This window comes from Lissotriton vulgaris, chromosome 6 (genome assembly GCF_964263255.1).
Source record: "Lissotriton vulgaris chromosome 6, aLisVul1.2, whole genome shotgun sequence".
NCBI lineage: Eukaryota > Metazoa > Chordata > Amphibia > Caudata > Salamandridae > Lissotriton > Lissotriton vulgaris.
In genome coordinates, this window is record NC_141694.1 from 513,830,878 (window position 1) to 513,845,549 (window position 14,672).

The following is a 14,672-nucleotide window of genomic DNA, read 5'->3' on the forward strand; positions in this document are numbered from 1 at the left end:
AAAGATGGGGACTATTATCACGGTTCTCCAGGAGTCAGGGGGACCTAGCACCTTGTAGCAGCTTAATATATTTGTAAGCAGTGGGAGCCACAGGGGAGTATTAGCTAAAAACAGATCCGCGGGGAGACCGCCAGGGTGTTGTCAATTAAATTATGCCGTTATGCCGTATTTGTCTGTGGGACCTGGTTCTTTGTATTAGTGAGCAATTACTGACCCAGATCAGAAGGCATGGCTGTGCAAAAAGGAAAAATACTTCAGATAAGCATGAATAGTAGGCAATAGAATTAAAATCTAAAAAAGGCAACAAAACCCTTCATCAGAATATTGTAATTATTCATTGCTGAGCTTTCATAGAAAATACCTGCAAATATAAGTGAACTTAAATCGGAATTCTTTATTGACCGAATATGCTTAGAAATTCCTTGGCGTGGTTGTACAATGGTACTCCCTAAAATAAATGAATACATATATAAAAGCCTCTAGATCAATCAGTTCTCTGGATTCAGGGCCCTTAGGCTTTTTTCTGACTATATAAGTGCTTTTGGGTTGCAATTTGTTTCAACTGGCCTGCTGCCCTACAAAACAACAAAGATTGGTTTAAAATAGTGGCAGTCTGTGTGATAGTGTTTAGAAACCGCAGTATCTAATCACCATGGTGCTTTATGGAGACAAACCAATTTGATCCTCAAAGTTTTGTCCTCTTGTGATTTTCTGTGACATATAAGGTTGTGCTACATTTTACAGCATCAACTACTATTTAACTTGTAAACATTTAGAATTTGAAGATTTGGACTATTGGGTGGCAGCCTGAGTGTCTAAGATAGCCTCAACCAGAAAGTCTTATGTTTTACAAGAGATGTTCTGTTTGTATATGATAGTTGTGAATCATAGACTTACTGTGTGAAGGTTTTTGTTTTTATCTTTACTTGTATTTACCTTTCTTAGATAGAAAATACTCCACAGTTGATGTTGTTTTGCGCACCAACTCTGCTCTTATTAGTGTACATTTATTGATTCTGTAAAGTTTTACTACCCCTACCATTAGACCTAATCCTACCTCAATTCTAAATGGCCATATTATGGTGAGGAAGCATCTTTTTTTAGCATTTTACCAGTTTCTTAATTAATAGTAGTAATACTATTGGGATACTTGTAAAGCATAATATTACCTGTTAAAAATGTTTCTTGGCACCAGAGAGAAAAGACATTCTAGATAAAAAAATACGAGGCAATTATTGTGTAAAAAGACATGCTTTTAGTCTTTTGCAAAATGTCACGTTGTCTGATTGACCTTGAATGCTCCAAAGGATAGAAAGCCACACATAAGCCTCTTAGACATAGGTTTGATCGATCACCTGACTGTTCTAACCATAACAGATACAATTGGCATAGGCAAAGTTTTCTCTACTGGTCAACTGCATTGCGTACCATACAAAATTGTGTATCTACTTATTGGCATGTCCTTGCTCTATCCAATTCAATTTCTTTGAGTACCGCTTTACTTGCTGGTGGTATTGGATACATCTTAAAAAGCTATTTACTTGGAGCTGCTAGTGCCTACTGTCAGCAGTTCTATGTTTACTTTTCATTCCTCCATTATTATGGATCGAAATCAGTATGTCTTGCACTTCGCAATTTTTAGGTCTCACGCCTAGTGTTGCAGTGCGCAGCACTACTCGCGCAGCGAGAGACTTCTTGTAGGGGGTTTCAAAACTAACCTAGGAATCGCAAACGCTCGTGCGTGTGCTTTTACTTTTGGCCCACGCTATTGGCTTTGCGTGCGTCTTTTTAACAAAGACAGCATGCATTGGCCAAAGGCGGGTGCATTGCTCCGCCCATGGCCTATTGGTGTCGGTTACCCGCCGCCATGTGGTTTCAATTATCGTGCCCAGCCATGTGGTTTCAATTATCGTGCCCAGCCACGGGCGCGATAATTGATGCCACATGTCTCGCTGCGCACGCAAGCACCACTCACGACGGCCACCTTACGGACTGTCTTTAAAAAATGAACGCTGCATGTACTCCGCCCCAAGCTATCAGAAAGCTTTTTTGACTCCTCTTCTAACGGGAGCGCATTGACACGCATCAGCAACACAATTAATGAGTAGGTTTCAAAAATAAAAAATAATCACTGTGGGAAAAAATAAATAAGATAAAATGTCATTTTCGAATGATATTTTGTGTCTGAACTGCAGAAGAAATATATTTATAAACCATTAAACAGGTGTACTCTTAATCATTTAAGAGCTGAAGATGACACAACACAGCCCAACATTTTCTAATATCTAGAAATGTTAACAATGGTTTATAAAAGGCACGTCTTTCATTAATATGCAGATTATAAAAAAACAAAAGTGCAATATGCTCTCTGCTGATACTGAGTCATAGGGGCATAAATCCAAATCGGCATCAGAATATACATCTCGGAGATATGAAACCAACAGATGGGCGATTCCAAATCTGAACCGAATAAGATAGTACAGATTGGCGTGACTAAGGTGAAGGGATAAATAGAACTCCATACCTGGAGAGCAGACTAGGAGTGAGTGGTCTACAACCCTTTTCTTCGCTGTTTCCTGTCTGTCTCTCAGAGAATATGAGTGAGTTAGAAAATCCCTTTTAATCTTTGCCCTTGATATTTTGGCAATGTTCCCGGGATTCTCGAAATAATCCGACAATCCCGAAGTCTCCAGTTGCGCCCTGACATAAGAGAACCTTGGGATTTTACTCACCCAATCCAATCTTAAGCAGTCTATGATGATGGCGCGATTTAAGACTGCCGCTTTCTTTGCCCAAATGTTATGCCACAACAACAAAGGAGCCAAATGTATACGAAAGGACAGAGGAATCACCCCAAGCTCGCTATGACAGATGGTAGCACATGTGGATTTACGGACGCTCAGTAATCATTTCATAAACCTATTCTCGGCTCCCTGCAGGCGTTCAACTTTACAAGAGCCCCAAACTCCAGCCCCATACAGGGTGACAGCACATGTACGTGCTTTATAAATTTCAGTCATTACCTTAATAGGTCGAGAGCCTAGTTTTTTTGTAAATCTGAAATTTGCCTCCAAGCTTTGATTAAAACCCCTAATCCTATTTTCTAACAAGTGGGACCAGGTGTTATTTGATTCAAAAAGAATTCCCAGGTAGGAAAAAGTCGGCACATAGCGCAGTTTCTCATTATTTATAAAACATGTCTTTTAATATTGCAGGGGATTTACCCACCACCATTATATTGGATTTAGCTACGTTTGTTTTCAAACCAAGGTCATCCATGAAATTAGTAAAACTGGTTAAAAGCCTCTGCAACCTCACTCCCGTTCTAGACATTAAGACACAGTCGTCTGCATATAGTAGCGCTGGTAACAACCTGCCACCTATTTGAGGGACATCCACGTTCCCAATTTTAATATGTCTCTCTAGGTCGTTTATGTACAGACAGAATAAAATAGGAGCGAGCACGTAACCCTGGCGTACCCCGCGGTTCATCTTAATTGTAGCTGAAAGTTCCATGTCTGCTCCATAATGTACCCTCCCTGTGACATCCCGATGTATTGCTGCTAGGAAGTGTACAGTGGGCGGTTCAATACCCACTTGTAACATCTTCTCCCAGAGCCCCCCCTCTCTGCACCCAATCAAAGGCGGACGTCAGGTCCATGAACCTGAGTAAAGGGATCCAGGCTTGGCTAAGGTGTATTTACATATGATTAGGTGCAGGTTGAGGCACTGTTCAACGGTGCCCAAGCCTCTCCTGAAACCATATTGAATGTCAGAAAATGTTCCAGTTTCCAATACCTAGTCCTCCAGCCTTTCTAAAATAACTCTACCCATGATTTTACAGGTACAGTCAATTAGGGATATTGCGCGATAACATTTGGGATGCGCCTTATCACCCTTTTTAAAGATGGGGACTATTATCACGGTTCTCCAAGAGTCAGGGGGACCTAGCACCTTGTAGCAGCTTAATATATTTGTAAGCAGTGGGAGCCACAGGGGAGTATTAGCTAAAAACAGATCCGCGGGGAGACCACCAGGGTGTTGTCAATTAAATTATGCCGTTATGCCGTGTTTGTCTGTGGGACCTGGTTCTTTGAATTAGTGAGCAATTACTGACCCAGATCAGAAGGCATGGCTGTGCAAAAAGGAAAAATACTTCAGATAAGCATGAATAGTAGGCAATAGAATTAAAATCTAAAAAAGGCAACAAAACCCTTCATCAGAATAATGTAATTATTCATTGCTGAGCTTTCATAGAAAATACCTGCAAATCTAAGTGAACTTAAATCGGAATTCTTTATTGACCGAATTAGCTTAGAAATTCCTTGGCGTGGTTGTACAATGGTACTCCCTAAAATAAATGAATATATATATATATATATATATATATGTATATATATATATATATATATATATATATATATATATCTTGAACTTTTCTAGAGCTTCTAAGCTACTCATTTGTTTATTTGCAATGCAAGAGGTTTCGCATTACTTATAGTTTAAGGCATTGTCGTTGCAATATTATCAACAATGCCAATAGCTCAAACTTTCAGTAATGCGAGACCTTTTGCATTGCAAATGCTTATTTTGTGTGGGGTGTGTATTCATCTTCCCTCTAGAATCTGATGTTTTTGTCCTTTTTCCTTCAGCTCTGGTAGCTTGTTCTCTAAGGCTACGATCTTATGCTGGGTGCTTTGCACAACAAGAAATTTTGAGTAAATGTGCTAATTGCAGCTGCTGACCCACATAGCTTTTGTTCTTGGATTTTGGGATCAATTGTAAACTACAGGTCTGTAATCTGAGTGCTGCAATATGTATGTAGACCTTATGGAACCATTTAGCCGACAGGTATTGCAATTACAACCTTATCCCACTAGAGGCAGCTGTTTTGATTATCTGTTAAGAAGGAGGTGGACGCTGAAGCCTGGTGGATAGGTAGAGGTACCTTTTAGTGAAGTGGTGACGACCATATTTTGTTCAGTGTTTTGAACTATAGTTCGTTGTGGGTGTAGAGCTTAGAAAAATATCCTATCCTAGATCAAGTCTTTGCTGAAGCTTCTTAGGTAAAGGAAGGATGGGGTGTTTAGTCTAAGTTTTCTGCTCATTCATTTTTTAAACTCGAGAAGCAACATATTCTTCTATAGAGTTCTGTGGAAACCTGAAGCTGGGAAATTCCTCTGGCTTGGTGGAAACAAAATGTTTGTTTTGTTTGTATTTTAGTTACTATGGCGTTACTATGGCCTCCAGAGAAAATTCCTGAATGTTGAATAATAGCCCTAAAGTCTTAAAAACAGCCTAAAAATGTGTTATTCCTTTCCTGAATAAACCCTTATCACCTGTGAACAAGTATTGTGTATAGAGATTGGACTCTATACTCGCTTTCTTTAATACACTTGTATAGCTGAGGATGTACAACATTTTAGCCTCTATGTAACCAATGATTGTTTTTTACACAATAGTTATTGTTCAGTTGAGTCGTAAAATGTAAATATAATAAAATCCGTACGAACAGTGTTCCAAATTAAGTGTTTAAAGGGAAGTGCTTCTCGTCCCTGATTATTCACAGCCCTCGCAAAAACTCTGACATGCTCTTGTTGTACACAAAAAGTTATTGATAGATGCTTCAGTATTTGTAATCCACAACGACCCATTTTCTTTAGCGCAATGATTCAAAAATTACCTCTAACACTCTGGTTCCTTTTCCAGAGCTCTAAAGGAAAAGTTGAGTGTTCTGCTGTGCTTAACTGAGGACTGTAGGATTTCTAGAGACCACAGTCCTATGGCAGTAATGGATAACGCTATTCATGCCTACTTAATGTCTGGTGGACATCAATTCAGGATTGAAGACAATTCCATGGAGAAAACAATGGATAGTTTTAAAAGCTCAGTGTAATTATTTTGTGGCGATCAGCCAGTTTGCAAGGACTCCCCACCTGATGGGCTATGTCCCAGGGCTACCAGGAAGGTCGGGGCTCTCTGTTGGCACTGTAATGCACCACCTGCTTATCAGGTATATACAAAATATATGTTTTGGAATTATTTTGTAAAAAAAATAATCTAATTGTAAAAAAGGTTTTATTCCAATTTAAAAAATGGCTATAGCGAGCTCATGGGATGATTTTGAGCCCTTTTCTCTAAAAAATCTTAAAAGAACAGATTTAAATTACACTCTTTATGCCAAAGAGCTTTCCCAACATCTTTGATCCAGCTCAAACCTTTGTGAGCATGTATTCGCGCTCAAGGAGTAGAAACTGATCTTACCAAGTTCCAGTGTCCCACAAGGGTGAGCGCTACAGGAGAATTAAATATATCCACTGCTCGACCTGCTGGTGTAACTATATAAAGAGTAGGTCTGAAATGAATCAATTAAAAAAAAAAGAAAAAAAATTGGTTTCCAGCTCAGAGTTGACTGCTGAAATACCAATATGCCCATAGTTTGAAAACATTTTAAGGATGGTTCTTCTTGTATTATTCAAGACCTGCGAAGTGTGTTCCTTTTATACAAAAAACATTCAGTGACACCTAGAGGAGAAATGCACACTATATAGATGCTCCTGGAATGAAGAGATTATGTGCAGGGTGCCACTGACACAAGAGCACGAAAATTATGAAAACAAATAGAGGCTGCAAACTTGCCTGAGAAGGTGGAGTGATGTTAATATACGTAGCCGTATTTAACATGAAAGAAAAGAGAGTACAAGGGATCGTTCCCTGTTTTATTATTAAAGGAAAGCCCCAAGAAGAATAAACGTTGATTGCTTTGTCATTGTTTTTTTTTTCAGAAATCAAATTAGATTTCCGAATAAATTACATTATTTATTACGGATTTGATGTTTTGGATATAACCTTTCAAGTCTTAGTAACCATGTGATTACTTATTTGTGACATAGAAACAGTTTGTTCACTACACAAAAGTGGATTTTGTCTAGACTAACATACTGCAAAATTTACTTTTTACAGCATTAATGGCTTGGTGAAGGTCCAGACATTGAAAAAGAGACTCAGTAAATTTAATGAGGTTGTTAATGCTCTGAAGGAAGGAAAGGCAGAAATGAGCAAGCAGGTCAAAGATTTGGAATTCTCAATTGATGCCCTGATGGCCAAGATAAAGGTACGTTTGTTGCAAAATCTATATTACTTGTATTTAAAATCTGTATATCATTTATATAAACGTGACATATTTGAAAATGTAAAGGGAGGTTTGGTGATAGCAAGTACTGTTGTCATTTATGTTGTAAACTAGGATACCTGGTGAACTCCTTGTAATGATTCTGGACTTCCGATCAGACTGTCTCGGAAGGAGTAAGCAATGTTGTGGGATGGACTACTGCTAGACAAGGGTGGACATGGTGATGCCAACTCTTCAACTTTACCTAAATTATCAGAACACTTACTCCGGGACGCAAAATACCACAAAAATGTCATGGGCTTTTGATATTTTAGGTATTTGCTTAATTAACATGGGTCAATATACAGGAAATAGGCAACCTTGATTGACATTTGAGCGGTGAATGCCTATGCCTCCATTTTTGTAATTCATGTGTGTCTATTTGTATTTTTCTTTTTGAGAGGAAGTCTCCGTGACTAAGCTGAACATGTCTTTTTATTTACTCATCTTTGAATCAAATGGTTGTAAATTACATTTATTTTGTAAAGTGGCCTTTTCATATATATAAAATACATTATAGAAAGAAAGCTGGCTTTTACAAAGCTTACCTGTTTGAACTGCAACCAAAGCAGTGTAGTGGTGCTCCTCCAAAAAGGAAACCCCCAACCTCATGGGAGGTGGAACGATAGACATAAACGAAATACTATCTGGTTTATTGCAAGCAAATTCATAAATACAACTGTAATCTCGTTAGACTTTGAACATGCAATTGTGGCTGAAATATTCACTTTATATGTGCAATAGCATGTGCAAAGTCTAGAGATTACAACATTGTGTTGAAATTATCCCATGGCCCTGAGCGCTGTACAGCTGTTTTAAGGAAGTTGCTTCCATCCAACCTGATAGGATAGTATTTTGTTTATGTCTGTGGTAAAAAAAGAGTATGTCTATGTTTGCAAAATGGTGCTTAGGTGGCAAAGGCTCTGGTACAGCCGAAATGCATCCTGTCCGAGTGACCTGATGGAATAAACTGTGTTGATTCGCTTCCATCTCAGAGTGCCATTTCTTTCTCTGAAGGGGAAGGTGATTTTACGAGGGGTACCGCTTTTACATGGCCACCAACGTTCTGCAAGCAAGCTGACTTAACCACAACTATTTTGATATATATATATATATATATACATATATATATATATATATATATATATATATATGTATATATATATATATATATATATATATATATACACAAGTCTTCTACTCGAGAAGGATTTGAGTTGCACACTTTCCTTGGATTAAAGGCATTTATTTACCATTGGCAGCGTTGGCATTTCCTAATGCATTTCGGTCATTCAATGACCTTTCTCAAAGGAGGAGGACGCCAAGGCATTAGCAGGTGAAACAGCTTCCCCAACAGGTTTGCTCCTTTTGAGAGTTTTGCCCTCTGGTGGTCGCCTCGAGAGGCTGGCTGCCTCTCTGAGCTTGCTGGTCTTCATAGTTCGCTGATCTCTTCGCGAATGTTTCCCACGAAATGGGTGATGCCGTGTTCATAATGCTGCAATGTTTGTTTCACGGAGTCCCCGCATACCGCTTTTCAGGCTGCTGGGGTCCTATCCAAGGTCCAGTCCTTGGAGGCTGCTCGCTGCCCTTGATGCTTACTCAGGCTAACACAAGACGGTCCGAGTTCGGGCAGTTGCGGCATTCTTTGTGGAAGTGCGTTACTCGAGGCGGGACCAAGCCTCTAAACATCAAAACAAGTCTTCTACTCGAGAAGGATTTGAGTCGCACACCTTCCGTGGATTAAAGGCATTTATTTACTATTGGCAGCGTTGGCATTTCCTAATGCATTTCGGTCATTCAATGACTTTTCTCAAAGGAGGAGGACGCCACAGCATTAGCAGGTGAAGCAGCTTCCCCAACAGGTTTGCTCCTTTTGAGAGTTTTGCCCTAGGGTGGTCGCCTCAAAAGGCTGGCTGTCTCTCTGAGCTTGCTGGTCTTCGTAGTTCGCTGATCTCATCGCGAATGTTTCCCACACAATGGGTGATGCCGTGTTCATAATGCTGCAATGTTTGTTTCACGGAGTCCCCGCATACCGCTTTTCAGGCTGCTGGGGTGCCATTTCTTTCTCTGAAGGGGAAGGTGATTTTACGAGCTGTACCGCTTTTACATGGCCAAACGGCGAAGAACGAGCCACACGATCCAGTAAGCTTAAATTTCAGTTTTAATCGGGCAAAACAAACAACGCGTTTCGAGCAATCCTGCTCTTGGATATATATATATATTCCGCAATTCCATTTCCCTCGAGACGGTTTCACAGAGCACAAACCCTGCCTTGAAAATTTAGTTTTTTTAATATATCCATTATGTTGTTACGTGTTTCGGTCAGTGAGTGACCTTGCTCACATATATATATATATATATATATTTTTCAAATACACAACGCGGATGCTGGTGTGCTATTTAATAACCTGCGGTGCTGCTGTACTGAGGTGTCCGCCTAGCCTCGTATAGCCAAGATATCTTGTCCTCCGTATAAAGAAGAGAGCAGCACTCCTAAACTGAGGGTCTTAAGGTGATTTAATTGAGAGAAAAGAAAATGTCAACGTGTTTCGGTTGCCAATTTGCAACCTTGTTCACAATAGGGAGCACATTTTTTTTCATACATTTATAGTGTTGCCTGACACGTGTGATTGACATAAAAATGGAATATAAACTAATTGTCTCATTCTATCATGGTCACCATGTTTAAACATGTTCATAAAGCAATTTAATTATTAGCAATTCAAAACAGCATATGCTCGCAATAGGTTTCTCCATTTTAAAGTGCATATAGTGATTTTAAAAAACACATATTGAAATATCCAAATATATATATATATATATATATATATATATATATATATATATATATATATATATATATATTACCTACTGGCGGTCGCCAGTAGGTATATATAGTTAGGATTTTTTCTCTATGGGATTTTTGAAAATTCTATGTCTAATAACTTTGGCGTTTGTGGACGGAATTGGCTGAAATTTTCAGGAAAATGGAACATTTTGTTTCTGAGCAGCCCCTGACAATTTGGGGGGGTTTCATCAAGGGGGGGCCGAGAAAAAAGGGGGGTCCCAAAACGCATTTTTCCCATGTTAATTTCCATAGGGCGGTTGGCCTCACTTTTAGCTCGAACGGCTGAATGGATTTGCACGAAACTTGGCAAAATTGTAGGGACTGTTAGCCTGATGTGCCTTTGCTAGGTCTCAATATATGTGCTCCAGTGGATTTTGAGTAATTTAGGTTCAAAAAAATATATATATCTGGGCGGAGCCTAACCACACATCTGATCTGATTGGCTGTCAGCACTTCATCCAAGAAGTGTTGGCAGCCATCTTGGGACCAATATACATGATAGCACCTCATTAAAAAGCATTGTAGTTAATAGAGGGTTTTAGGACTTTAGTTACATTATAAATCATTTGTTGATGGTACCATACTCGTTTTAGGAATTGTGGTGGGTTCTAAGGTGATTTTACCATGTGAAAAAACCTTCTGCTGTGATATCATGAATATTGTTTGAAAGAAAACTAATATCTCATGATTTTCCCACAGTGGTTTGGAAGGGGATCTATAAGCTAAACTGAAAGCATATTTTCTGTAAATTCATATTATCTTTCTCAGTCATGTGAAAATGAAGTCTGACATTCTCAGTAAAACATGTACATCCAACAAGGACAGAGACTGTCAGTTGATTCCTTTGTGTTCTACTGCAGCCTCCTAGAGTGTTCTAAAGAACAACTAGAGCGCTAACAGTCCTACTTATTACAAAGGTATGGCACACCTGAAGCCATCTTGATTGGAATAAAGTGGTAACTCTTAAAACATTTAATTTAAAAAGAAACAACATGAGGGGGTATATTTTGCCATAGAAAGTATGATTAGTGCTGCAGAATGAAAAATTAGGGCACATTTTGAGTGACTTCTCAAATCCTTTTCTATTTCATTAAAACATTCTGACATGCAGTCTCCCAAAATGGCCACCAGAGACAAAAGAGCCCAAATGTAGCCCAAATATCACCCAGATGTAGCCCAAGTATAGCCCAATGACAGAATGTCCCAGAGTGTTCTAAAGAACAACTAGAGCGCTAACAGTCCTACTTATTACAAAGGTATGGCACACCTGAAGCCATCTTGATTGGAATAAAGTGGTAACTCTTAAAACATTTAATTTAAAAAGAAACAACATGAGGGGGTATATTTTGCCATAGAAAGTATGATTAGTGCTGCAGAATGAAAAATTAGGGCACATTTTGAGTGACTTCTCAAATCCTTTTCTGTTTCATTAAAACATTCTGACATGCAGTCTCCCAAAATGGCCACCAGAGACAAAAGAGCCCAAATGTAGCCCAAATATCACCCAGATGTAGCCCAAGTATAGCCCAATGACAGAATGTCCCAGAGTGTTCTAAAGAACAACTAGAGCGCTAACAGTCCTACTTATTACAAAGGTATGGCACACCTGAAGCCATCTTGATTGGAATAAAGTGGTAACTCTTAAAACATTTAATTTAAAAAGGAACAAAATGAGGGGGTATATTTTGCCATATGAATTATGATTAGTGCTGCAGAAAGAAAAATTAGGGCACATTTTGAGTGACTTCTCAAACCCTCTTCAATTTCATTAAAATATTCTGACATAGTCTCGCAAGATGGCCACCAGAGACAAAAGAGCCTAAATGTAGCCCAAATATCACCCAGATGTACCCCAAGTATAGCCCAATGACAGAATGTCCCAGAGTGTTCTAAAGAACAACTAGAGCGCTAACAGTCTTACTTATGACAAAAGTATGGCACACCAGAAGCCATCTTGATTGGAATGAAGTGGTAAGTCTGAAAACACTCAATTTAAAAAGGAACAACATGAGGGGGTTAATTTTGCCATAGAAAGTATGATTAGTGCTTCAGAAAGAAAAATTAGGGATCATTTTGAGTGACTTCTCAAATCCTCTTCTATTTCATTAAAAAAATTCTGACATGCAGACTGAAACATGCACTTTGAATACCAGCAGCAGACGTCCCTGGTGAGCAGTAGCTTTACTACAGTGATCTAATGTGCAACTAGAGTGCTAACATTCAGAATTTATGGCAAATGTGTGACACATCTGAATGCCTTCTTGATGGAACCAAAGTAAACAAGCATTGAAAATGCAATAGATCTCGCCCTCGTTTAAGTTAAAGCCATTCTGTTTGTAATGAGGTGGCTTTTTAGCTTTGCTTTTATTAGTGTTTTTTCAACTTTCATGTAAATAACGCACCGTTTTGACCAAATCGACTTTGCCCAAGCACACCCTTCCCTTCGGCCAACAAATCCCAAAAATTCGGCACACCTGCCGATCCACTCTCCCTACAGCTCACCCAAGCCCCGTCCCTCTAGCGCAACTGGAACACCCCAAATTCACCTTCTCCATGCGCACCAAAAACTCCCATTGAATAACATGACAATTTGCTACTCCGCACAAAAATTGCTCTTTAAAGCACTTCCACTGCTCCGATCCGCTTCAAACTTGGCTGGACACTAGTTCCAGCGATTCCCTAACATCTCACCAAAAATCAGCCCAATCCATCCACTGGAACGGGGACGAATTTCAACCCGAATACGCGCCCCCCGCAAACACAAAAAAAGCCATAAAACGGCCAAATCTCGACCAAAAACCGCCAAAATCCCTCAAAACCTTGCCAACACCAATACGCACGAAACTGAACCGGCCCCTCAGCCCTAGGCTCCGGGAACCCTACTTAATTGACCCAAAAGCCCTAAAAAAGCAACATAATACACACGAAAACGCCCTAACAACCCTAAAATGCATATAAGTATATGTATGCATGCATTTATGTTTGTATTTATATAGATATACAGATGATATATGTTTATATATGTATGTATATATATATATTCACTGAAAAAACCATAGGCTATAGACCATATATAGTTAGGAATTAGCATTTACAAAACCTTGAAAATTCACTGAAAAAACCATAGGTTATAGACCATATATAGTTAGGAATTAGCATTTACAAAACCTTGAAAATTCACTGAAAAAACCATAGGTTATAGACCATATATAGTTAGGAATTCGCATTTACAAAACCTTATTTTACTCACACAAAACCATTGAAATTCCATATATAGTTAGTTGCACTAACTATATATCGCGCACCCGCAATCCACTGCTGATGATGTCACATATTACATCATTCATGACATGGTCAGTGACATCACTGATGACATCACTGATGACATCTCAAATGACATCACTGATGACATCACTGATGACAACATCCAGTGACTGTATGTTTCTGTAAAGTTAAAATATGTCTTACATATTGAAGAATGAGTGGATGTATAAGTGTCTGGATGAAGGATTTAGTAGGTGCATGACTGACTGTATGAGTGAGTGATTAAATGTGTCTCACTGAGTGCATGGGTTAGTGACTAAACTGTCTTAATTTGTGCATCATTATGTCTGTTGTTCTGTAAACTGTTGCATGTGTTGATAAGTAGCTATATGAGTAACTATATGGGTTATTGATTGGTTGCCCAAGTATTTGTATGGGAGACTGAGTGTGTGTGTGGGTGGCTGGGAGGTGTATGACTCTGTGCATAGATGTGTGAGCAGTTGATTCACTAGATGTATGGTTTCAAAAGTGCATGTGGAAACAGCTGTATGGGCGGTTGACTGTGTGCATGAGTGTATTGGTGAGTGAATGGATATCTCAGTGCTACATGTCAAAGTAAGTACATATGTAAAACACAGTACATGTGAGAGTTGACATATATAAATAACTGTGCATAAGAGCCAGTGAATGTGTGAGTGGCTGTATGGATCATTGTGAACTTGTATCAGGGATTGTATAAGAGAGTTAATATGTGTTAGTATATGTTTGAATAAGTAAAGTTTGTATAACTGTATAGTTGAGGAAATGGAGGTGTGATTGATTCTTTGATTGACTGACTAGGTGTGTGAGTAACTCCATGGATGAGTGACAGTCTGTGAGTGTCTGTTTACACTGATTGTATCTAAGGTTATATTAGAGTCTGAAGAGGTTCATCGTATTATCACATGAATGATATCATCAGTGATGTGATCAGTAATGTCAAATGAGATGTCATCAGTGATGTCATCAGTGATGTCATTTGAGATGTCATCAGTGATGTCATTTGAGATGTCATCAGTGATGTCATCAGTGATGTCACTGACCATGTCATGAATGATGTAATATGTGACATCATCAGCAGTGGATTGCGGGTGCGCGATATATAGTTAGTGCAACTAACTATATATGGAATTTCAATGGTTTTGTGTGAGTAAAATAAGGTTTTGTAAATGCGAATTCCTAACTATATATGGTCTATAACCTATGGTTTTTTCAGTGAATATATATATATATATATATATATATCAAAACACTTTCCCTGAAAGAGAAAAATGAGTCGCACTCCTTCACGGATCATTAGCTGTGTTTATTCAAGGTATTCATTGTTCTTTTAGTCCCAATGCATTTCGG

The 14,672-nt window shown here is 38.8% G+C and overlaps 1 protein-coding gene across 7 annotated transcripts in view; it reads left to right on the forward strand.

Moving 5' to 3' along the window:
• MYO6 (myosin VI) overlaps positions 1-14,672 on the forward strand; it is a 924,144-nt gene that overhangs the window by 700,118 nt on the left and 209,354 nt on the right. For all 7 annotated transcript variants that reach the window (XM_086926522.1, XM_086926523.1, XM_086926525.1 and 4 more), the window contains exon 25: positions 6,964-7,114. In XM_086926522.1, the coding sequence (XP_086782648.1) occupies positions 6,964-7,114 (151 nt within the window). The remainder of the gene's footprint in view (positions 1-6,963; positions 7,115-14,672) is intronic.